Genomic DNA, 27227 nt, shown 5'->3' with positions numbered 1-27227 from the left:
AAACTTTATAATACATGAGATACTGTAGGATTATCCGGTGGTTCTGTTAGATGATTTTTATGGCAGGTGAAGCTGATTAAAGGGAAAATGTAAATAAACTTTTAGAATCAAATGAAGTAATTTCATCAGTGCTTAAAAAAGTTGAAGGCAGAAAATATGAAAGACTTTGATAAGAACAACAAAATCTTAATGGCACACTATTGATAAAAGATAATGTCTCATTTTATCAACCATACTGTAATTCATATTTATCTAATGTTAGCTATTTAAATTAAATACGCGTGTTCCAGACTTGATAAATTGGTTAAGAATTTCTCTTAAATGTTCTGTTAGCTCTATTGATAAATAATTAGCAGTTAATTTTAGGAAGAGGTATTTAGGATTTTCTTGTAATATTTTTAATAGAAATCTAGGCATGCCCTGAGTTATTGATACTTAACTAATATTGAAAATTAGCCTTATCTTTGTAACCATGTTGTGTGTGTGTGTATATTTCATTATTTAAATTTTCTGTTTTCTTCTCTTCAATTCTTGCCCAGGTGTGCAGAAATTGTTTTTCTTTTGTACATATCCCTTTTGCAAGCTTGTTTTATTGGTAGGCCTTGAAAACAGCTATAATCACAGGACAGAGATACTGTCAGTGCAATACCTCGCCAAATGAAAAGGAAACATTTTGAGGTGGAAAATAGACATAATAAAAAAAAAAAGTGCTGTTTATAAAGTTCTTAAATGTGTCATGCACATTTCCTTGTATTTCTGTTTTCATTGCTTAAATTTTTTGCATACTTTTCCTCAAATATTAATCGAATTTAAATAAGCACATTCATTTCTTTATACTGCTAGCATGCACTATTGCTACAGAATATAAAGGCTGATTTACAAATATTTCAGGTACCCTTATGTGTCAAATCTACCTTTGTGGGCTGACCTAGGAGCTGTACTGCCAATTTTATAATGCTTGCTTTTACAACAAAACTCTTGGAAACAGTTACCTGTACTTGTTTACAGTTCATCTCCTTCCACTTTCTGGAGTCTGTACTAGGCAGGGTTTTGTGCTCACAGTTCTTATCAAGATCACCAGTGATTACCACAATGTTATATCCAAGGATCATTTCTTAGTCCTTATTTTACTTGACTTTTTAAGTATTTGACACAGTTATGTTCTTCTCGAAATGATTTCTTCAGTTTGGCTTCTGGACACCAGTTGCCTCATATCTCACTGGCCACTCTCAGTCCCCTTTGCTGGTTCTTTTTAATCTCTGCTTGTTAAATTTGGAGTGCCACGGGATTTCCTCCTGCCTGTCTACATTATATTCCAGATGACTCTCAATACCTAACATATATGCTGATATTGTCAGGCCATATTTCTACCTGAACTCCAAACCCATTGACTGCCTTATCAACACCTTCATTTGGATATTCAATAGGCATTCAGAACTTTCATATTTCAAAATAGGCCCCTGACTGGCACCCCCCCCTGCAATCTTTTCTACCTTCAGTTTACCCTATCTCAGTCAATGGCAAGTCCATCTTTCTAGTTGCTCAGGATTAAAACAAAAAAAACAAAAACCTTGGGAGTGTTTTTAACTTCTTTCTGTTCTTGCTCCTCACAGGATAACCTGTTATCAATCTGTTAGCGGATGTCTTTGACTCTGCTTTAAACATATTTTCTGACTGACCAATTCTACCCCTCCTCATCAATACCCTAGCTTGGGGCCACCATCATCTCTTTTTAAGACTGTGTCAGACCATTCCTGTATTACTATAAAGAAATATCTGGGACTGGGTAATTTATAAGAGGTTTAATTGACTCAATTCTGCAGGTTGTACAAGAAGCATAGTGCTGGCATCTGGTTCTGGGAAGGCCTCAAGAAGGTTTTACTCATGGCAGAAGGCAAAGGGGGAATGGGCATGTCACATGGTAGAAGTAGGGGGAGGTGAGAGACAGAGAAAGAGAGAGTAGGAGGGAAGGTGCCACACGCTTAACCAGATCTCTTAACTATTGCAAGAACAGTGCCAGGACAGTGGTGCTAAACCATTTATGAGAAATCCGCCCCCTTGATCCAGTCACCTCCCACCAGCCTCCACCTCTACCACTGGGGATTACATTTCAACATAAGATTTGAGTGGGGACAAATATCTAAACTATGTCAGGGTCTTGCTTTGTTGCCCAGGCTGGAGGGCAGTGATGTGATCATGGCTCACTGCAACCTGAACCTCCTGGGCTCAAGTGATTCTACTACTTTAGTCTCCTGAGTAGCTGGAACCACAAGGCATGTGCCACCATGTCTCCCTTGCCTTTTGTTTTGTTTTGTTTTGTTTTGTTTTTGGGTGGTGACGGGACCCCTCTCTGTTGGCTCAGGCTGGTCTTGAACTCCTAGGCTCAATCGTTTCTCCTGCCTCAGTCTCCCAAGTACTGGTATTGCAGGCATGAGCCAACACACCCAGTCAGCTTGAACTTGTAACTTGCTTAACTGCCTTATCCTTAGAACCTAGAACAGTGGCTGGCATGTTGTAGCCATACACATAGTTGTTGAATGAATAAAATTATATTCTAAATTTCGTATTATGAATTCAATTTGTGGGACACACTCATTTTAATTTTTTTTAAATTTGTGTAAAAATGGAAGTTTTAGTAAACTGTGGGAACTAGAGGTAAAGCAAAAAATTGTCTTTAACAGTTCCTAATCACCTATAAATTACGTGAAAATATTTAATTTAGAATAGTGTTTATATTGAAGTCTAATGTGTATTCAAAAAATGTACAGATCATATGTATATAACTTCATGAAATTTTACAGAATGAACACATAGGAGAACTGCCACCCAAATCAAGAAACATGATATTACCAGCAACCCAGAAATCTCCCTGTACTCAGTCATATATTTCCCTCAAAAGTAGGCAGTCACCAGTCTTCTATCACCATGGAGCACCCACTCCCTTAACATTTAAATAATGTTTTTTTAGACTGGGCTCGGTGGCTCATGCCTGTAATCCCGGCACTTTGGGAGGCTGAGGTGGGTGGATCATTTGAGGTCAGGAGTTCGAGACCAGCCTGGCCAACATGGTGAAACCCTGTCTCTACTAAAAATACAAAAATTAGCCGGGCATGGTGGCGGGCACCTGTAATCACAGCTACTCAGGAGGCTGAGGCAGGAGAATCACTTGAACCCAGGAGGCAGAGGTTGCAGTGAGCTGAGGTCATGCCACCACACTCTAGCCTGGGTGACAGAGCAAGACTCTGCCTCAAATAAAATAAAATAAATAAATAATTTTTTAAAGAGCAGTTTAGCTGCTTAGTAAAATTGAAAGGAAAGTATAGAGATACACCTTACCTCCCTGCCCCTGCACATGCATACCCTTCCCTATGTCAACATCCCCCATCATTCAAAGTGGTTCATTTGTTACAGTTGATAAATTTGCTTGATGTATTATCACCCAAAGTCCATACTTTACATTAGGGTTCCCTCTTCGTGTTTATACATTCTGTAAGTTTGAACAAATGTATGCCATGCGTCCACCTATATTACATCATACATAGTATTTTCACTACTCTAGAATAAAAATACCTCTGGGCTGTGCCTGTTCATCTCTCCCTGCCCTTTAATTCCTGTCAACCGCAGATCTTTTTTACTGTCTCCATAGTTTTGCCGTTTCCAACGTGTCATATGGTTGGAATCATTGCCAGTTGTTATGAATCTTATATAAATGAAAATTTCTTTATATAAATAACACACACGATCCTATTCCCTGTGTATAAAGGGAATACATAGCGGGTGCGAGGGGCTTCTTTTGTTCGAAATGCTTTGAGAGTCATTTCTGTTGCATGTAGGTTGTTGTTAATGTTCATTGTTTTAATATGTTCCATTGTATGAACAAATATGATTTATTTTTCCATTCCAATACTGGTGGATATATGAGTTTTTCTAGTTTAGGGTGATTACAAATAACGTGTAAGTTTTATACTTGCATTTTGGTGTTAAGTGTATGCATTTCTGTAGGGTGTGTACCTAGGGGAAATGGTTTGAGCTATAGGGAATACATAGTTTCACTTTTAGAAGATATAGACAAAAGATTTTCCAAAGTGGTTGTACTGATCTACACACCTACCATCACTGTGGGAGTTTCAGTTGTTACGCTTCTTTGCCAACAGTCTGTATGGTCTATTTTAAAATTTCTAGTCATTTTGTGGGTGTGTAATGATACCTCATTGTGAATTAAATTTTCCTTTCCCTGATATTTAACAATGTTGAGTACCTTTTCTTACTTTTATGGGTCATTTTGATGGATTATTACTTTTGTTCCTCCTGAGCCTGATAAATAGTGGATTTCTAAGAATGACTAGCTACCACGTAGGACATTAATACAGCACAGTAAAATAGTGTTTTCCTGTCATCTATACTTACATATGAAGGAAGATGTAAACTTATGTGCCTGGTACTGATGACTTATATTTAAGGTACCTGTATTAAGTTGGTATGCAAAGGAGAATTATTTAGGGCTTACTACATTAATTGATTTTATGGTGAGAATTGGAAAGTATACCCAGATGTGTATGAATGAATGCAATGATTAGAAATGGGGTATAACACTTTTTGGGCAATTAATTTATTGTCTTTAGTGAGCACTTTGTGGTCTCATCTGTATCAGCTTAATCTTGTAACATTTCTTTATGTATTATTTGCACATAGAAGGCATAGAAAAGTAGAGGACAAAGTTTTTCCAGATCGATTATTACCTGTATTGGAAGTTCCTTCTTAAGGAAGATTTGTTCATTTAGGGAGATTGTATTTTCTGAGAACTTTGAGTAAAGCAATTATTATCTAAAGGGACATATGAACTAATTAATGTAATTAATTCTACTATAAGCATTTATACAGGAGATTACTCTCCAACTAGTCTTGAAGGATAGGTAGAGGTTAGTGAGATGAAGAACAAAGTAACTAGAAAATAGTCTAGGCAAGAGAAGTAGTGCATGCAAAGGTGTGACATTGGGAGAGGACATGTAATTTCATGCTATTTTTTTGGGCCATTTGGTTGCTTCTCATCTGTATTTGTTTTTTGTTTTTGTTTTTGGTTTTTTCCTGTAGATATTAGGATCAAGGAAGAAGAACCTGATCCTGAAGAGTGGCAGCTCAGTGGTGATTCTACCTTGAATACCAATGACCTAACACACTTAAGAGTACAGGTGGTAGATGAAGAAGGGGACCAACAACATCAAGAAGGAAAAAGACTTCGGAGGGTAGCTTGCACCTGTCCCAACTGTAAAGAAGGTGGTGGAAGGTATGCATACATGAAACATATGTATTTTTAAGAGTGCTAATATCATTCTAATGTTTGAAATGCTGCATGCTATGTCATTTAATTATGAGAAATTATTCATTACATGATCATTTTGGGTGTGTGTGTATGTGTGTGGCAGAAGTTAAGAGAACAAAGTATATGGAATTGGATTTTCAGTTCTAAATGTTTTTTAAACTGAAATTATTAGTTTGCTGTTTCAAAAACAGTATAGCAGATGCCATTTAACAGGCCCATACCAATCAGAAATTAGCCTGTTTGCATACCAGCAATGGAAGTTGCCTTAAATATAGATAAAAAGTTGATTTTAAAGATTAAGTTCATCTGTGGCTGATAAGCATAAGTATTTCCATTTTCAGTAGAAGTGAAAAATAAGCCTTAATAGATTGAATTTTTTAAAAAATTAGATTGTATTTCAATTCAATCTTTTTAAAGGTAAACATTAAGACAGAATAACATGACTGGAGTAAACTCAAAATGATCAGAAATTATGTTAAATGTGGATGTACTAAGCTTAATAATTTAGAGATTGAGACTCAGATCATCTTTAAAAAAAAAAAGATCCAGACTGATGTTGGTTATAAGGAACACCTCAAATAATTGGCACAGAAATATTGAAGATGAGGGATAGGAAAAGATTTATCAGGCAAGTATTAACAAAAAGAAAACTTGGATAGCAGCGTTAATATATCACACGAGGTGGGATTGAGGTGAAAGCCCCAAATAAGACAGAGATGTATTTCTTGTTAATACTACTAAATTTCCACTAAGAAGATTTAATAGTCACGGTCCCTTTTTTGTGCAGCTTTGAAATATATAGAGCAAAAATGGATAGAACTCTAAAGCCATACTTAACCAAATACCTTGTCATGGTGAAAGTTAACATATCTTTCTTAGAAATGCACTGTTTAGATAAAATGTACTTTTAATACAGTTAACAAACTTGATCTAATAGAGCTTTTCTATCTGCCTTTGAGTTGCACATTGGCCAGCCCTTTGCCGTAATAATAATTGCTAGCAACTGGTAACATTGAGAGCTTACCGTTTTCCCAGTGGTGTTAGAAGTGAGACATAGAGAGGTTGAATGACTCTTAAGAGCACACACAACAGGGATTTGGACCTAGTTTTACCCAGAGCCTTAACCGTTAAACTGTGCTGCCTCCCAAGTGACTCTCCTTCTACATTGGATCCTTAGGCATTCATGTTGTAATTAGTTTAAAGGTTTGTTTTTTGACATATTTTGGTCAATTAAAATTGTGAATTCTAGCTAGGCAGTAACTTTTCTGAAATTCATTTTAGAGGGACTTTTAAGATAAATTATTCACAAAAGTCAAATCTAATGGAGGCCTTTTGTTTCACTTATTCTTTATTTTAAAATGAAAATGTTTTAATTTATGTTTATTAAACTAAGACATGCTCATAAAAATGCAGAAATATAGGACATTTAAAAACACCAGAATCCCACCCCACTTCAAGATAAGCTAGTAACATGTTTGTATATGTCCTTCAAGATGTTATGTGTATTTTAAAATAGAATCATCATCTTCTCACTGTTTTATATGTCCTTGTTTTGATAATTTTTGTGACCATATTTTCAAGTCTGTATAGTCTGCATCATTTTTATGACTGTATAGTATTCTGTTATTCTGTTGTATTCTATTGTATGGATGTAGAGTGATTTAACATCTTTTGTTGGGAATTTATTGTTATAATCTTACATGTATGTCTTGCACATTTGTCTGAATATTTTGTTTGTATAAGTTGGCAGAAGTGAAATTGCTGGGTTAAAGGTAATTGTCTGCTAGAAAGGCTAGTTTGTACTCTAACCAGCAGTGTGTGAGAGTATCTAGTTTCCCACATCCTTGCCAACAATGAATTTTACAATTATTTTTAGCCTTTGAAAGTCTGACAGATGAAAAATACCTTAATATTGTCTTATTTAGTATATTTTTAAATTACTTGATGAGGTTGAGCATTTTTGGGGATATTTTGCCATTTTAAAATTTATTTTTTGAATTGTTTCTTTTTTTTTTGAATCTGTTAATTTATGTAATTGTCATGTGCAAATATTTTTTCCCAGTTTTACATTGCCTTTAACTTTTTCAGTGGTTTACAGAAGGCATTGTTATTACACAAGTAAAGAAACAGTTCCATCACTTACAGCTTGCAAAGCACAAAAATTTTAAGTTGATCAGCTTTTCCTTTATTAGATACCTTGTTACCATGCTATTACAAGTTTTCCGTATTCTGAGAGTTATAAAAATGTTCATTTATATTTTTTCTAGAACTTTTGTGACTTCATTCTTCAATAGCTCACTTATTCTAAGCAATAAAAATTGAGATTCCTAAGAAAAGAAAACTATATTGTTTCGTAGAGCTTGTTTGAACAAAATTCAGGTAGTATATGTGTGATAGATACACTTGTATGAATGACAGTTTTGTATCTAATTAATAGAAGCATAACATATGTAGTAAATCCAGACTATTCTGAAGTAGGTGATACAGATAGTAGCTAAAAAATTTTTTTTAGAATATTTGTCTTTTTTTGCAACCATTTTTTTTTTTTCCAAAGAATATGGGCAAGATGGCATTTTTAGAGAACTCATTTTATTCATCCTTAGAGAAGTAAATTTTATTTATTTGTTTACCTTTTAAAGTAAGGTGTAAAATATAAAATATTTAAAAATTGTAATTATTTAGCAAATATTTATTGAGCGGAACCAGCTTTCAGAGACTGTTTAAACTAGTGAGAGACAAATAATTGTAAGTAAAATACGTTCTAGAGGCATGATTGTTAAATAGGTTTTGTATGGATTAAACATCAGTCCATATTTTTAAAATTGTGCACAGTCTGTTTTCTTTGTCAACATTTCAGTTTATGTCCTGTTTTTCCCACCCTGAGCGGAAGAGAGTGTATTTACTTAACTCTTCTTTAACCCCTCTACCCACAGTTTAACTTCCACTCTATCTTAGCATTATTAAATTATTGGGAACAAGTTTAGACACTCAAGAATAGAAATGTAAAATTATTAGCTTTTCCTTTATTATAGGCATTAGTGGTATGGATATTAATCAAGAAGAAAACTTTAAATCTTTTCTTACCTGAAGTTTGTCGAGAAATTCACTTCAGTTCTCTCCCTTCAAGCCTTCATATAACATGCCGTAAATCCACATCTACTATATCTATATCTTATCTTGAATCAAATTTTCTTTTTAAATAGAATTTTGGGCCTGGATGTTGAGCTTTTTCCTTAAATTATATATGTGTGCAACCCCACCCCCTATGTTTTTTCTTTCTTAGATGCCTATCCCATTTTCAAATATTTCTTACCTCCTAATAATTCAGTTAAAAATACCTTCCCTAGCTTCTTGCTTCTTTGAGAACCCAGATTTGTTGCTGTTAATTTGTTGGTCTTGTGCTTTGTTAGTGTTCCCATGCTAAATTTTGCTAAGTTTGTGAAATACACTTTTGAGTTTGTAAAAGCGCGTTGATTGACCTAAGTGGTAGGCTTAGAGGAGAGACATGAAATAATGAATACACGAGTGAACTGAATTGGGTTCTCTGTGAAATTGCTATGGTGAACACGATATGTAAAATTGGTTTGTACACCAGTAGCCACAAACATTGCTGTTTTTCTTAGGGCTTTTTAAATAATAAATTTAAAAATCTAAATTAAATGGAATCAGTATTGGCTTTGGTTAATGAGACTTTGGCATTGCAAGGGAGCCAGAAAAACCTGTTTCACTCAACTCAGCTCTTTGAAGAGAGTTGTAGAAATTGGGGGTGGACTGGAGCAGAAACTAGAATTGTGTTAGATTATGACATCCTTGCCCTTGAGACAACAGCATGACTCCTCCTTGTCTTTACTTATGCTATTCCTCTGCCTGGAATGCCTTCCCTCCTTTCTATCTAAATCCTACCCACCTCCTCCACGAAGCCTTCTCTAACTACTGGAGCCCACATTGATGTCTCCCTGTTCAGAACACCTATGGCATCTAACAGCCAGCACTGCACCGTTTAGCACTGTTTGTCCTATGGCAATTTCACATGCTACTGAGTGTGAGTACATTAAAATATAAATGTGGGGAAATATGCATTTTTCCAGTAAATTTGAAAAACGATAGGTGTATTGTGTACAGGAGGATTTACAGGCTATAGAAAGTTTTACAGGATATGACTAAACTGTGAGACTGGGGGAGGAGGGGAGTTGGGGAGGGGGCTAAATGTACTTTTTAAAAAGAAACTCAGAAACATTGTAAAGTTTATAAAAATTGTTTTGTCCAAAGTGTCATGTTTTTTAAAAACTAATTTATTCAGTAACTAGCCTAATTTTTTAAAATTTATTTTAAAAAGTTGAGAAATAACATTTTCTGTAGTGTTTAATACTATTCAAATTATCAAATTCTGGGATCAAAAGTTTTCTTCTTGCTTAGGCTAAGATACCTCTGTTCACCCATCTAATCTCATATCTTCTAAACCCTGCTCTTGGTATCAAATACTGAAATGTAATAAATGTCAAATTTGCTGATGTGGAGAAAACTGTATTTTATTTCTTGTGTCTAATTTTGGCTTTTATATGGTTAATATGAAGGGAATTTTAAATGTAAAGATAACTTTGATTTGTATTTATTTCATCTAATGCTAAGGGAGTTCAGACCATTGCTTTAGCTAGATTTTTAAAAAAGCTTTCTCCAAGCCAGTGTATATTCAGGGTGTGGCCACACAAATATGAATAAATACTCTTAAATCATGTTAAAGTCTGCTAAAGCTTCCTGTATCTTTTAATTGTATCTGTGATCAGTTATGCATTCATTCTTTGGTTTAAATATATTTTTGATTATCTGACACCATGACTTTTGAATACAGACCACATTTAGTTTCCTATATAATTAATTGGATAAGGCTTATGCATAGAATTTGTGAATGGTTCTGATAGAAGAATAAACAGCTTTATTGTACATTCTTTACATGTGAAATGTCCTTTTAATTACATAATTCTTGAGCATATTTACATTTGGACAGCAATCACATTAATTCTGGAGTAAGGTTAATATATAAAATGTATATGCTTGAAATACATAAATTTTCATTTAAACTGATTTTAAATGGTTTTGGTTTCTGATTGACTTCATAATGATAATGTCTTCTATTTAAAATTCAACATGGGGATATATGATATAAATGGTAATGTCCATTTGAATATTTTCATATAAGGTATATATTATTCTGTGTGTGTTTTTTAGAGGTACCAATCTTGGGAAAAAGAAGCAACACATTTGTCACATACCAGGATGTGGTAAAGTCTATGGGAAGACCTCACATCTGAGAGCTCATCTGCGTTGGCATTCTGGAGAACGCCCTTTTGTTTGTAACTGGATGTACTGTGGTAAAAGATTTACTCGAAGTGATGAATTACAGAGGCACAGAAGAACACATACAGGTTACTAATATTTACTTTTAACAGACAAAAATGAATTATAGGGCTACATAACTGCCTTGACTTTTTTTTTTTTATTATTAGCAGTTCTTACTGAACTGAATCTTTAAAATACAATGAATTACATCCAATTTTTACCTTAAGGAACACCATCTTAATAACACAAATTCCAAAGAACAAGTCAGTATGGCTTATCTTCTAAAATAAAGTTTTATTTAAGTAGACTTTGGGTAGCTCTTGTTGACATTATTGAATGCTTTAAGCCACATTTATGCTATTTTTATTCTGTTAACATTTTTAATTAGTTACCAGCTTTTACTCTTAATCTATCCTATTCTTTTCTTTCTCCTTAACACTGTAACAAAAATACTCCTGTTTCTTCTGATATATTTGGGCATTTCACCTTCTCTTTTGTTTTTAGTATCTCGGAGGTAAGGGAAAGGTATTTCACTGAGGGATAACCAAGGCAATGTTGATGTGAAGACTTTCTCTCATTATATTATTTTTACATAGTGTTGTGTGGTTGTTAAATGAAATGGACCTATGACTGATCTACACTGAAACCTAATAGTATTAACTTAGAGATAGTTTTCTCCTACTACCATGTAAATGATTACAGTGTTCATCAGTCTATGCTCAACACTGGAGAATTGAAAAATACATATTTACAATCCCTAGAAAGCTTGGAAGAAGCATGGTGAAATGGAGAACAACATGGATTTTGAAGTCATCTGGATTCCAATCCAAGTTCCCTATTAGGTTAAGCGAATAAACTATCTCTGACATTGCTTCACATCTCCTACTTTGGCCCTTCAGTATTGTATAAAATTACCTATGAGGTCTGTAGTAGTACACAGATGCTCTAATTGTTTTAGTTCCTGTCTCTCATTGGGTAGGTAGAGAGATGAGATTAACCTATATGAAACTGCAACAGACAATTAAAGTAGGTAAGGCAGCTGGGCATGCCGGCCCATGCCTGTAATTCTAGCACTTTGGGAGGCCAAGGAAGGCAGATTCCTTGAGCCTCAGGAGTTTGAGACCAACCTGGGCAACATGGTGAAACCCTGTCTCTCCTAAAAAGACAGAAAATAGCCAGGTGTGATGGTGTGTGCCTGTAGTCCCAGCTACTCAGATTCATTTTTTCTACGGATTACTTATTCTTTTTGGATCTCAAGCTTGTCGTGTCATTTCTTTAATCTAGAAATACCCTGTTGCTTTAATTCATATTTAAGAGTTGAAGGTTTAGTATCATGAACATGGCACGTTAGTATTTTAGTTATAGTGTGAAAGAATATACTTTTATTTAGACTTTAAAGTGTGTTATATATGATTTTTTTTTAGCTGGCATCTTAACACAGGTATTTAAAACAAACAGCATAGTTGAGATATTAAAGTCTTATTTGGGGTGGGAGGATTGCTTGAGCCCAGAGGGCTGAGGTTGCAGTGAGCCATGGTCATGCCACTGTACTGCAGCCTGGGTGACAAAGTGAGATCCTGTCTCCAAAAACAAAAGGGTAAATAAAAGATTTTGCGTTGCAGTCTGCTGTTGAAAAGGCTCAGAAACAGGTAATTATTGCTTGGGATAGTAAAGTATGGGATAATAGACCTTACGATGGCCCTGTAACAGAATTTTCCTCAGTAGGATTTTATCAGCAGGTTGTAAAAAGGAATAATGTAAAAGGGAGAAAAAGGTCAGTGATCAAACAAGTGTAGGAAATAGTGGGCTAAAGTACCTTCAAGGCAATACCTCTTAAGACCTTTAAATTAAATGCTAGATGGACAGCTTGCATCTATAAATTAGTGATTTACGTGTGTAGCATTTCCTAACCTTGTTTGATCATTGCGCCGTTTGCCATGGAGTACCTCTCAGGACTAATGTTACAAGAGAAACAGAGAAATACTTTCCTAGAAAAATGTTAATAGAAGAAGTGAGAGACCCCCCCTTTTTTTTGTAGCGGTGAATGAGGATGAGATTTTACATAACATTTCCATTAAGAAGGATTGAGGCACATTTTAAAGTTCCTTGTAAATTAGGCAGTGGAGCATCTAAACTGTTACATCATCTGCAAGTTACCCTTGCATTTCCATATCAGTTAATATAATCTTGAAGTTTTCTGATGTAATAAAATTTGGACTTTAAGGAAGATAATGTCTGGAGAGAGAGAGACTAGGATGTGACTGCAATATAGTTCAAGCATGAGGTCTGATAAAGACCTATGTAGAGTAGAGGTGCTAGAACAAAAGATATAGGGTAAGACATTTTTGAAGAAAAGAATTAAGAAAATATTTCCTAGATTTATTGATTTTTATTGATTTCTCTCTGAATTCCTTTTAGGTTGGCCTTTTGTCTTTTTTGGTAATCCTCTTGCAGAGTTGGTCTTCAACATAATAGAAGTTCAGTCTCTCTTTTGTATTTAAACTTATTTTATTCATGCTGGGAAATAAATTTAGGCATCAGGGTTTTATCAACTTTAACATCTTGACATTAATTATCCTTGTTCTTGATTGTTGTAGCTGAAATCAAGTCAGCTAGCCAGATTCATTTTTTCTACGGATTACTTATTCTTTTTGGATCTCAAGCTTGTGGTGTCATTTCTTTAATCTAGAAATACCCTGTTGCTTTAATTCATATTTAAGAGTTGAAGGTTTAGTATCATGAACATGGCACGTTAGTATTTTAGTTATAGTGTGAAAGAATATACTTTTATTTAGACTTTAAAGTGTGTTATATATGATTTTTTTTTAGCTGGCTTAACACAGGTATTTAAAACAAACAGTTGAGATATTAAAGTCTTATTTGAATATCCATCTATTATATAATACATGTTTGAATTTTGCTATTCATCAAAAAGTAAAGATGAAAGATTTATTTTAAGGAGAAATATTCTCTAAGAGAAATCTGACAGGGGTAGCTTGTAAAATGAATACAGTTTTAATAGACCCCTGCTCCCATCCTTACCTGTCAGCATTGACTGACTTTCTGTTTTGGGGGAAATGATTGAGCTATTAAAGTTGAATTTTTAAAACCAAGTAACTTAATTTTTTTTCTAACAGGGGAGAAGAAATTCGTTTGTCCAGAATGTTCAAAACGCTTTATGAGAAGTGACCATCTTGCCAAACATATTAAAACACACCAGAATAAAAAAGGTATTCACTCTAGCAGTACAGTGCTGGCATCTGTGGAAGCTGCGCGAGATGATACTTTGATTACTGCAGGAGGAACAACGCTTATCCTTGCAAATATTCAACAAGGTTCTGTTTCAGGGATAGGAACTGTTAATACTTCTGCCACCAGCAATCAAGATATCCTTACCAACACTGAAATACCTTTACAGCTTGTCACAGTTTCTGGAAATGAGACAATGGAGTAAATATTACACAAATACTTATTCATTGTGGTTATTTTTATACAGTAGTGAGAAGAATATTGTTCCTAAGTTCTTAGATATCTTTTTATTGATGTGCAAAAATTTTTGGATTGACAGTAACTTGGTTATACATGACACTGAAATGCCTTACTTTGTATGATATTCCATAGTATATTAAAAATGGTAAAATTGCATGGGTTTTGTAGGTACTTTTGGAATCTAGAAGAAATGAAATTTTACCAAGTTATATAAAGAGAAAATTGAATTTAACAATGCGAATGGTAGTCTAACCAAATGCATCAATCCTGTGTGGTTTAGTGTAAAAATGAGAACATGTTGGTATTTATCTATTGTAAGATAAAAAAGCTGGTGGGTGAAAGAAATCATGTTATGATAAAAAAATTTTGTAATTTTCTTGATGACTGGAATTTTTATTATGCATAACTGACAAATCAAGTTTCCAAGCAAATGTTACATAGTGTAGGCTTTACTTAGCTTATCAATTTGTCATTTTGAAGCTAATTATTTTAATTAGGTTAACTATGTACAATATTTTAAGCATTACTCTTGTAAGATTTTGAAAACTACATTTTAACATGGAACTCTAGGGATAGTCACCTTTTAAATCCTGTTGAAAAGCCATGTTTAAGATTTAATTTGCCAAAATAATGTCTTGTTAATATTCTTTCAATAACGAAGTTGGGCAATATAACCAAGGTTTGAAAAAGTTTAAAATGTATAAGTTGAGGCATTTGGGTGGTAAGAGAATGTTATAGTGAATTATCCCTTTTCTTGACTATTGGAGGACCAAAAAAATAAGGTGTATTGCGTCTTAGCAGTGATTTTTATCCAATCTTGTTTCCAAAAACCGTATGTCTCCCAGGGCCTTAAAAGCCATCATGTAAATTACCAGTAAAGTATAACATATGCAAACATAACAAAATCACTTCCATAGTGACGATACTCCAACCATATGGATATTAGTCATAGAAAAACTAGAGGTTTTATGGTATTTTTTTAAGTCTTTTTTTTTTGTCTAGGTAGTCAGTCTGCACTTAAATATCAATCATTTTCCTTTTTTGCTTCTTCCCTTAAAATTTATATGTATCCAGTACATTTAATTGAGAAACGTATGTTTTTTATTATGCTGTATTTTCTTTTTATTTTTTAATTATTGTTTATATTTTCAATTTAAAAATGTACAAAATAAAGTTACATTGCTGGTCTTGTAAGAGCTATACAATTTTCCTAAATGTATACCTGTAACTGCAGCAGTTCACCTATTTCAAAAATTTGGAATTGTGTTCATTTGTTACTCTTAAGACCACCTCAAATTTAAAGGCTACCTTATTGTACGTTTAAAGTGTATTATAACAGTGTGGTAGTTAATAAAACACTATTTTTTTTTCTTTTGAGTTTGTTGTATTCCTATGCATTAAAAATATTGCAGTGGTATGGGGTAAGAGTTGGTGGTTTATTTTTCTTCAACTTGGCTTTTTATTTTTAGATTCTTGATTTTAGACACTGAATTGTAAACAGGCATGTTTATTTGAAGAAGAGATATATGGAGACACTGGTCATTTACTAATTTTTTACTTAGAGTAAGAAAGATTGAGCTTATTAAATACAATTTTTGAAAAAAGTCTTAGTGTTAGCCCACATTGATTCATACCAGTTTTATCAGTACTATTTTGCAAATTTTTTTTGTTTCCCGTTTTAAAGCAAAGCAGAATATTTTGATTTATCGAAAACCCGCATTTATGTTTAAACTCCTGAAAATGATAAGACAAGCGTTGGTAACCATGGCAGGAGTTACTTGAAAAAGTTGTGTTTTGAATTTGCATGTGTTTGATCATGATAAAGACAGAGTAGGAAGAAAGTTAATGTGATTGTGTATTCTAGATATTTTAAAGTAAAAATCAAATTTATTAACACATGTATACAGTGGGGGTAAATATGTCCATTTTCTGTTTTCCAGGCCCAGTCTGACTCTGTAATAGCTGATTGCATTGGAGAACTCTAGACACGCATAAACATGGACAGTTTTTCTAAATGTGAGACTTAAGCTTGTGATGTAAAATAGGAAGTTCTACTTGGAATAATATAAATGAACCACTAGAATTTACAATTATTTTGAAGCTACAGGGATTAGATTTTGAATCTTTAAACTCCTTTAGGTAATTTTTAGTATTTTTAAATTAAGATTAATGTGAAGAGAATGAAGTGAGCAGCAGGTGGTTCTTTTGAGTAGACTGCCCATTAAGTCAGATTAAACCATTTGAGTGATAGTAGAGACGTTTTAAGTAAGTAATACTGAATTTTTACAGTAAGTTTATGGTGTATTTTGAATCCATAGGTATCCATGCATATGTTATGAATTCATAGCGAATGCAATGAAGAAAATAAGTAGTCTTGAAAATTACTTAAGTTTTTAGATTTTTTTAGTGCCCTCTAGGAATATATTAGTGAACTTTGGAACTTTTACCAAAGTTATGTAACCTCGGTGTAGATAATTTTAAATATTTCTATTTTTATATTTTAAAATGTTGAATATACTCTGGAAACAACATTTGAAGATTTGCTCTGATGTCAACTTTTTCTGGTTATAAAATCTATTAATATTGTATATGAGTATAATACTTCTCAGGGTAGGTATACTCTAATAGGTGTTAATTGCTTTATTTTTGTAAAGGCTAGAGTTAGTGCATATTGAATATATTTATGTACAAATAGTTCCTCTTGTAACGTTTAGTGGACTCGATTATCTGTATACCTCAAATTTTAATTTAAGAAAATAATCACTTGAAGAGCATCTAATTTTCTATAGATTGAGGCTTAATTATTGAAAAGTGACTCAACCAAAAAGCACATAACCTTTTAAAGGAGCTACACCTACCACAGAAAGTCAAATGCCCTGTAAATAACTTTAGTCTTTCAAAATAGTGGCAATGCTTAAGATACTTAAAAGTGCACATAACATATAATCTGAAAGCATGTCAAACCTATTTCATAGAAAATAGTTCTGAAACAGTATTGTTCATCAGAAATTGCTGGGGAGCATTTTAAAGATTCCATAGGCCTGGTAGCTGCCTCAGCTTACTAAATCAACATCTCTGGGGATGGAGTGTATATGTGTTTTGAAACAGCTGCTCAAGTGGTTCTGTTAAACACTCCTGTGTTACATTCACTTAAAATAGAGCAAGCATCCCCTTAGGCTCTTAATTGTTGTTTAAATTCCAGTACTGCCTACTTGAGATCCAAAAGTTTTGTTTTTTGAAAAATTTGTATTGTGTTCAATATTTGAAATTTGGGGTTGTTGCATAAATGATTATGGAATAACATTTGGTTTTAAAATATATAAACTGACATGTGCTACCTGTTAAAGAATTTGGTTTTCAGTTTTAATTATATGAAGCTGGTAACAATCGTTTTCATTGTAAAATAATTATTTTTCACTAAACAGTATGTTTAAAACTTACTGCCATGAATGAGTACTAAGTCTTTTGTTGTCTGACAATAAGCATGAAACAAATTAATTGATATCTTGGGTACAAAATTTGGTATTTTATTGAAATCACCTCAATTTTTTATTTAGTGTTGAAACAAAAATACATTGACCCTTTGCCTTGTTCAGACAGATTTGCATATGATGTAAATATATATTAGTGGCAGATGCAAAGTACTGTAGAAACCTAAAAGAGGGAGAATTCTGCATGAAGTCTAGGAAACTCAGCAGCAGAAATGGCGTTTGCAAAGGTACAGTGTGGTATGTTGTGTGATGGGGGTACTTGGTGAGGGACAGAGTGGATAAAATTTTAAGAGGGGCTACCAAGTTGCAAAAGAGAAGAATTTATTTTTTTGTGAGTGATTCCTAGTTATTTTGGGATCCTACACCTCCCCCAAAAAATTTATTCAAGTCCAGGGTTTATTGTTTGTTTTTTCCCTATATTTGACAGGATCTGTCTCTGTTACCCAGGCAGGAGTGCAGTGGTGCAATCATGGCTTACTGCAGGCTCCACTTGCTGGTCTCAAGCAATCCTCCCCACTTCGGCCCCTTAAGTAGCTTGGACCACAGGTGCACATCACTATGCTCAACTAATTTTAATTTTTTTTTTTTTTTAGAGATGGGGTCTCACTATGTTGCCTAGGCTGGTCTTGAATTCCTGGGCTCAAGTGATCCTTCCACTTCTGCCTCCCAAAGTGTTGGGATTACAGGCGTGAGCCACCATACCTGGCCAAATGTGCGGAGTTTAATACACATAACAAAATTGGAGTCTAAAGGGTATACAAGGTTGTTTTTTTTTTCCCTGTTGCTTTTATTTGATGTTATAAAGTCTTGATGATATGAATATGTTTTTAAAACTGTAAAAGCTGTCATGTATATTGTCATGTAATGAGTCATGCCACTTCATTGTATTAAATACGTTAGGTTACAGTTTTTGATGTTAAGAATGATATCCTGAGAAGGCCTATCTCCTTCAGCCCGTCTCCCCATTTTTCACCTTTTAACTCTTCTAAATCTATTCTAAGACATACTAGATGTGTGATATTGATAGTTTTCTTACCTTCTTAAAACCTGATTTTCATCATTCATGGAGGCTAACCATAGTTACTCCCTCTTCACAGGATTGTTGTATTAAAATATAAGCAATTTAGCATAGTGCCTGACTTACGGTAGAGATTCAAATGGTAACCTTCCAGTGCCCTCCTCCCCGCTTAACTCTGCAGATTCCATTTTTCTGTAGTGAAGTGTTCTAGAATTTTCATTGTTTGACTATGGTTCATGCATTAATTTTTCCAAAATGAGGGGGAGTCTTGTTTCTAATGCAAAAATGTGAAAAGAACAGTTGGGACCTAAATTGATAGTGGATAAAGTGTCTGAAGTGACTGCCCTTTCAGAAAAGGATGGAATAAGAAGACTGAGGCACATAGATGTGTATTTTGTTGAGGATATTACACCCCTATGTAAGATTCTATCCTATTTGAACATTTCTAAAAACCAGCCGAACAATCTTCAGGTTCATTTTGACTGAAAGATAAAATTTAGCATTGAAGTGGTTTTTAAGGTTGGGAAAGGCCATTAGAGAAATGCAGTTATTTCTCCCCACCACCCTTCTCCCACAAAAAAAGTCTAAGCCTCCAATTAATAGACAACAGGGAAATACAGGAAGTGTTGGCTTAGTGACCTTTTAGGATACCCGCCCAACTTACATCCCTTTTCTGAGCATTACTTTCTGCCACCTTCCATGAGGAGCTGTTCAGAAATCAGACAAGGAGTGGACATCTGGTCAAAGTTGAGCCAGTTAGATGATTTCTCCTGAGAATTTGGAATTGGAAAACTGATGTCTTGGAAGGTCACATCTGGAACATAATACGGGAGGCAGAGAAAGCAAAGATGACATTCAACCCCAGAAGAAAAAGAAAATGGCTTTCTTGATTCCTGATAATTTGGCAGTGTTTGTTCCAGTGTCTTGCATTTCACTGTCTGCATTTCATCCTCCTGGGGATCCACAAGATAGCTTTAAACCTTACAGAGAGACCCCCCCAACTTAGTTTTTTCTTAAGCAAGTCAGTAGGCTGTTACTTGCTACCAAATAATGCCAACTAAGACAACTGAGATACAGTATATTCTCATAAAACACCATAGTTAGAGTTGGTGACTTGATCCTATAGAAAAGGGTCCCCAACCCCTGGGCCACAGACTGGTACTGGTCCCTGGTCTGTGAGGAACCAGGCCATACAGCAGGAGGTAAGGGAGTGTTCCTGCCTGAGCTCTGCCTCCTGTCAGATCAGCCGCAACATTAGATTCTCAGAGTGTGAACCCTGTTGTGAACCCCACATGCGAGGGATCTAGGTAGTGCCCTCCTTAAGAGAATCTAATGCCTGATGATCTGAGAGCAGTTTCATCCTACAACCATCCCTGCCCCCCATCCCCCATCCATGAAAAAATTGTCTTCCACAAAACTAGTTCCTGGTGCCGAAAATGTTGGGGACTGCCATTCTGAGAAATAGCAGCAAAAAGTCATGTTTATTGCCTGCCAAGTGAGTCAGATTTAGATGAGGCAGAACTTAGTATAGAGCTGGGATGAATCAAAGGGTGGGCCTTGAAACACTGGTAGAATGTGTCCAAGAAAACTGATTAAAAGGCTGAGAAGTCCCTCTACACAGTTTCAGGACACCCTCTTAACAGATGGCTGTATCTTTATCTGTGGTTGGTCTTGTGGAATATTGACCTTCTGCCAGCATTAGCTTCTGTGTCTATCTCACACCACATCGTGTATATTTTCATTGTGTATTTGGACTCAGAATAAATTTGGGCCTTCCTTTTAATTATGGTATACCCAATTACCTAGTCCTACTCACACCCTGATCCTTTAAAAATTCTTGATTGTGTTAATTGCATTTTTCTCAAGTTTACTCCTTGTAACTCTGTGTGGTTTTTAAAATCTTTATTCATTTAGTAAAGTTGAAACCTTTCGTAGCACAATATAGTGATTACGTGCATAGGCTTGGGACTTAAACACACGTGGGCTTGCTTGTCTCCCAGTTCTGCTGCTTACCACCTATGTGACCTTTCACTCTATCTTTCCACTCAGCCTGTTCTCTCACTATAAAATGAGACTGATGCCAGCATCATCTTCACAGAGTGATTATGGAGATAAATAAGTTAATGCATGTAAACCACTTTCCGTAATGCCTGGCACATATTATATTATGTATTAGTAAATGTAAGCACCGAAAAAATCAGTATTCTTCCTACACTTGAAAATAGTTGTCTTCATAGTGTATTAATGAGTTAATTCACCTTGATCCATCTAGTTGTCAGCCAGTATTAACTCCTAGTATTTGTATTGTGCCTTTTTTATTATGAAACATTTCAATTAATACAGAAAAATGCAGAAAACAATGTAATAAATACCTAAATATCTGTCATCCAGCTTTTATTTTTACCTATATATGTTTTTTCTTTTAAAAAGGAATGATTATAGTTGAAGTCTGTATAGCCCTGTCTCATTTCATTTATCTCCATTTACCCACTTAAGTAACTGCGGCTCTGAATTTGATGTTTGTCAGAATGGTTTTATATCCTTATTATATGTATATATGCATACCTAGGATTGTTTTTCTGATTTTGAAACTTTATATAAATGCTATTATTCTGTACAAAACCTTCTGGGACTTGTTTTACCACTCATGTTTTTGAGATGTATCCACACTAACATGTTTCTCTAACTCATTCATTTAAATGCTGTAGTTCATTATCACAATGTATCCATTTTCTTCTTGAGCATCTCAGTTATTTCCAATTTTTGACTTATAAACAATGCTGCAATGAAATACTTGACATACATCCTTGTACACATGTGAGCATTTCTTGAGATACGTATCTTGAACTTGAATCACTGGCCAACAGGATATTCTTAATCTTCAGTTTCACCAGATACTTCCAAATTGATCTCCATAACATACATACCAAATTATACTCCTACCAGCAGTTTATAGTTCACATTTTTTCCATACCCTCCCAATCCTGCCTTGGCAGATTTTTTTTTTTTCCAGTGAATGACAATGAAATTTTGTTTTGGGATTTGACAAAATGATTCTAGATTCATCCGGAAGAAAAGCAAGTATAAGTAAGAAAGTTAAAAGGGACCTGAAAAACTAAGCCATGTGTATATTTAAAAATTGATACCAGTAGGCATAATCAAATATTTGTTAGCTGTAGCAGAAACTGCATGTTTTTCTCGGTGGTTCCACCTTCTAGCTCTCAGTCAAGCCCTGCCCAGGTGTGGTGGTACTCATAGTCTCTTACTGTAGGGGGTCTTCTCACATAGTAGACAGCTCTCTTGAGTTGAATATTGAAAAGAAGGCTTGGCGTGGGGCAGTGGCTCATGCTTGTGGTCCCACTACTTTGGGAAGCCGAGTCGGGCGGATTGCTTGAGGTCAGGAGTTTGAGACCAGCTGGCCAACATGGTGAAAACCCGTCTGTATAAAAAGTACAGAATTAGCGGGGGGTGGTGGCGCATGTCTGTAATTCCAGCTACTCGGGAGGCTGAGGCACGAGAATCACTTGAACCCAGGAGGCATAGGTTGCAGTGAGCCGAGATCGCACCACTGCACTCCAGCCTGGGCGACAGAGAAAGATTTCGTCTCAAAAAAAAAAAAAAGGCTAAGTCCAACTGTTTCCCTGCTGTTCATTTTATCCGAGAACTGGGGATATAGGCTACTGCACATGATGGGTTGATGGATGTGAAATGATAACTCAGGACTTTAATTCTAATTTTTCTATATTCTGGTGAGGTTGAGCATATTTTTACAAGTTCATAATCCATTTTTCTCTGATGGGAGTCGCCTGTTTGAATCCTTTGCCCTCTTGCTTTTTGGGGTTACTTGCAATTTTTGCATTGATCTTTAAACATTCTTAATCAATCCCAGGTACATATTATTTTATATGTATATTATATATATTTTAGAGATATGCTGATAGTATCTTTTCTCAGTCTAAGGCTTATCTTTTAATTTTGTTTATGGTGTTTTGTGTGTGTTGTTTTGCAAAAGTTTTATTGTATCTGAATTGTGGCTTTTCTGTCTTTCTGAAGAAATTCTTTACCTACTGTCATACAAATTTTTCTCTAAAAATTTTATGATTTTGCCTTTCCATTTATCTTGTTAATTCACTTTGAAATTACTTTTGTTTATGGCATGAAGTCCATTATTTTCCATATGGATAATCAGTTGTCTTAGCAGTTTATTGAATGGTCCAGTGTTTCCCTGCTGATTGTAATGCCCTCTCTGTCATTTATCCTAAATTCTTCATATCCGGTAAGGAGGTCTCCTCTGCCCACCCTTCTCTGTATTTCAAAATGGTTTTGACTGTTCTTTACCCCTGGCTCTTTCTGTGAACTTTAGGATTAAATGATTACATAGAATTAAACAATCAGGTTAAGATTTTTGATTAGAATTACACTGAATCTATAGATTAATTTGGGGAAAGAATGTTATCTTTCTATCCATGATCATTCTGTATCTCTCCATTAATTCAAGTATTTAATGGTTTTTAAAAATAAATGATTGTCTCTGAAAATCCTTACACATCCTTTATTGCACTGATTCCTATGTAGCTTATGTTTTTGTTGTTGCTTTGGAGAATAGGCTTCTTAAAATTAAATGTTAAATTGATCAATGCTGCAATATATAAATGCTATTGATTTTTATAAAATGATTTTGTCTAATAATCTTACATAATTCTTTTGATATTCTAATAGTTTGCCTGTAGATCCTATATGACTTTCTATGGAGACCGTCATATTGTCCTCAAATAAGAAAATGTTTGTCTCTTCATTTCCAAGTCTTATGCCTCTACTTTCAATCAGCAGCTTAATGTTAAACAGAAGTGGTGGTGCCAGACATCTCTGTCCTGATTCTGATTACTATTTACTTTTCTTTCTCACATGTAACTATAACATTATTCAATTCTTATAACATGGTGAGATAGGTGGAATAGGCATTGTCTCCATTTCTAGTTAAGGCTTAGCGGGCCAGAGTATCACTCAAAAACACACAGCTAGTAGATGTCAGAATATGGACTCCAGATTTTCTATCTTCAAATCCTGTGTGATTATCTCAAGTATCACAGCTGTCTTCATACAACCTAAAACAGGATTGATGGCATTTATTTATTCAACAAACATTTGAGTGCATGTTGTATACCCGATACTCAAGATGAAATGATCATTTCATAATTTCTAACCTGAAGGTTATAGTAAGAGAAGCTGATGACATTCTGACTATAATCACCTTTCTGACTTAAAAAAAAAAAAAAGTCTATCTGGTTTCTCTACTTTCCTGTACTTTTTTCATTATAACAACATACTCCTTTTATTTCAATCTTAGGGAAGGGCTACTGTTTTTGTTTTTTGTTTATCCTTAAACATGATCCTCTAAGAGCTACAGTATAACTCTGCTAAATATCCACAGATGTGACATCTGGAGCACCATGCCCCAAGCCTGGGAGAGCCTGCGTGTAGGCCTTGTCTACTTGACATGGTTAGATTCATGAGGAGACCTAATAAACCTTTTATGAATTTCAAAGAAAGAACATAGGGCCTTACTTGCTCAGGCTCTAGTGTTAAGCTTGAGGCTCACTTGATAAGCCAAATTCAGGGCAGGAAAAAACTAAGAAAAGTGGATGATAGGAATGTATCTTTCTAACCAAAGTGTTCCTCAAATGTACTCCAATATTGGAGACAGTGAGTCAACCCTGAAATGGAGACTAGAAACTATGAGGCAGCAACATATGCACAAAACCAACTGGTTTTTTGTTTTGTTTTGTTTTTTGAGACAGAGTCTCACTCTCACCCAGGCTGAGTGCAGTGGCGTGATCTTGGCTCACTGCAATCTCCACCTCCCAGTTTCAAGCAGTTCTTCTGCCTCAGCCTCTGCAGTAGCTGGGACTACAGGCACATGCCACCATGCCCAGCTAATTTTTTGTATTTTTAGTAGAGATGGGATTTCACCATGTTTCGATCTCCTGACCTTGTGATCCGCCCACCTCAGCCTCCCAAAGTGCTGGGATTACAGGCGTGAGCCACTGCGCCTGGCCAAAACCAACTTTTTAAAGCAATATTCTGCCCTATAAATCATTATTTAACTGATGATGCACAGCAAAAGCGATAGTAGGTGTGAACACCACCCAGAACCAAGGTCTTGTGTTACCTAATCTCTTCGCTGCTGGGCTGGTTTCTTTTTCTTTCTTTTTTTTTTTTTTTTTTTTTTTTTTTTTTTTTTTTTTTTTTTGAGACGGAGTCTCGCTCTGTCGCCCGGGCTGGAGTGCAGTGGCCAGATCTCAGCTCACTGCAAGCTCCGCTTCCCGGGTTTACGCCATTCTCCTGCCTCAGCCTCCCGAGTAGCTGGGACTACAGGCGCCCGCCGCCTCGCCTGGCTAGTTTTTTGTATTTTTTTTTTTTAGTAGAGACAGGGTTTCACAGTGTTAGCCAGGGTGGTGTTGATCTCCTGACCTCGTGATCCGCCCGTCTGGGCCTCCCAAAGTGCTGGGATTACAGGCTTGAGCCACCGTGCCCGGCCTGATTTCTTTTTCAATTGGCAAAGGATAAAGGGACAGTTTTTTGAGATATTTCTCTGTCCTGGAATTTGAACTTAGGACACAGAGGGCAAAGCCTTGGAGGAAAGAAGTGAGCCATTAACAGCTATGGCTGTGGAGAAAGAAGGTGTCCTAGAATGTGCGGCAGCATCATGGGGCTGGACTCAGCCTGCAGCGCCACTGCTGAGCGACCTCTTTTAACACTCTGTACTTAACCACCAAAGGTGGTATACAGTCTTAACATTTGAAGCTGGCTTTTTGGACTCTGACCCAGTGTGATTGCAACTTCTTTGTTCTTGAGGACTTTTCCCCATAACAACGGTGAGATCTGGTGGGGAGCAAACTGCAAACTTAAATTTCTCCCTGGTTTTGCTCTACAAGGGCAGAGAAAACTGTCCCTTTGCAAACAGTCATAAAATTAACAGGATCACGGCATGGGTTCTATCAACTTGCTAGACTGTCAGGCAACCAGCTGCAGAAGGACCTAGGCCTTGCTTGTCATTGAGCTTTAAGAATTAGCAGCATCAGGTTGCTAACTCCTTTGCTTTTGGCAGTTACTTCTGCCTTAGTTTCCCTATTGCCCCATGGGCAGGCAGCTAGGTGAGTGAAGTCGGGGTTTGGCTTGTCTCATTGTCACCTCCTCACTCACAATCAGGTTCTTGAAAGAGTTGCCCACACGCTTTTCACTTCCTTTTCCCCCACTCTTCTCAAATAACTCCCATTTGGTTTCTGCTCCTTCACTTCACTGAAGATGGTCTTGAAAAGGTCAACAGTGACCTCCTTGTCACTAACCCATTAACATTTAAAGATTCACATACTGCCTGACCTCAGTGTTCACATCAGTTGGTTGTTCTCCATTTCTTGAAGTGGACTCTTTCCTGATATCTACCCATGGCGCAGCTGTTTCCTTCTTCCTCTTTCCACTTCTCTTTCTCCTTTGCTAGCTTTTCTTCTTGTACATGGCACTTAAATATCGAATTTTCCCCAGGCTTGATCCTGAGCTGATTTCTCTTCTCACTCTGCACTCTTTTACTGGATGATCTCATTTGTTCTGGGAATTTCCTTTTACTCCAGACATGGGCAACTCCCAAGTTTTCCATCTTCACTCTACTCCTCAATTGAGTTGTAAGTAAAATATTGAATTACCTATTTGGCCCCTGCTTTGGAACTTCCACAGGTACCTCAAACTTCATGTGTTCAGAATTCAATTTCTGAATGTCTACCCCTAACCCTGCCTGGACCTTCAGTATTTATCTCAGTGAATAACATCATATGCTTCTCAATGCTCATGCCAGAAAGGGGAAGGTTAATGTTGACGCCCTCTCCTTCCCATTCCCCATATTGATCTTGTTGATTGTCCAGTTGTCTCAAAGCCATGCATCTCTCTACATCTCCTCTACCAGCATCTGAGCAAGAGCCATCATTTTTTGCTTGGATTACAGCAGTATCCTGGAATTTGGGCTCCTCGTAACCACTCTTCCTGACTCCGACTAGTCCACACTCCAATCAGCAGCCCAGAGTGATCTTTGAAAATATCAGTCTCCTTAAAACCCTTTTTTGGCAGTTCACCTAGCATCCTGAGGCTTTGCCATGCCTGGCTGAGCCTCTGCCGGCTTCCCCAGCCTCCGCACATGTGAGCCTGTCCCTTGCTGTGCTCTGACCAACTACCCTTTCTCACTCAGATGGCTCAGGTTCATTCTGCTTGTCTCTGCATCCTGTGCACTCGGTTAGGGCTGCATTACGACTTTCATAGGTCCTAGGCACTTTTGCCTTATAGACCTCTTCATAAATATTTTTTAAAAAATTATGACTATATTGGTACAAAGATGAACATAATCTAGGTTGGTTTCTTTTTTATTGAGAAATTTACATAAATAAACCATTAGCATTAAAAATTTTTAATTGACAAAAATTTTACATACTTATGATGTACAGCATATTTTGAAATATATACTTATACATTGTGTAATGGCTAAATCAAGCCAATGAACATATGCATTACTTCACATGCTTATTCT

General features: G+C 35.7%; 1 protein-coding gene across 1 annotated transcript in view; it reads left to right on the top strand.

The window, feature by feature from the left end:
• The window catches only part of SP3 (Sp3 transcription factor), a 55225-nt gene extending 39702 nt beyond the window's left edge, over positions 1-15523 (top strand). The window contains exons 4-6 of the mRNA XM_011943970.1: positions 5092-5284; positions 10547-10743; positions 13795-15523. Coding sequence (XP_011799360.1) covers positions 5092-5284; positions 10547-10743; positions 13795-14111 — 707 coding nt within the window. The 3' untranslated portion in view covers positions 14112-15523. The remainder of the gene's footprint in view (positions 1-5091; positions 5285-10546; positions 10744-13794) is intronic.
• The last annotated feature ends 11704 nt before the right edge of the window (positions 15524-27227 follow it).

Source organism: Colobus angolensis, unplaced genomic scaffold (genome assembly GCF_000951035.1).
Source record: "Colobus angolensis palliatus isolate OR3802 unplaced genomic scaffold, Cang.pa_1.0 Scaffold224, whole genome shotgun sequence".
Taxonomy (NCBI): Eukaryota; Metazoa; Chordata; class Mammalia; order Primates; family Cercopithecidae; genus Colobus; species Colobus angolensis.
Note: the sequence above shows the minus strand (reverse complement) of the source record. Positions and strands in the feature narration are given on the sequence as shown.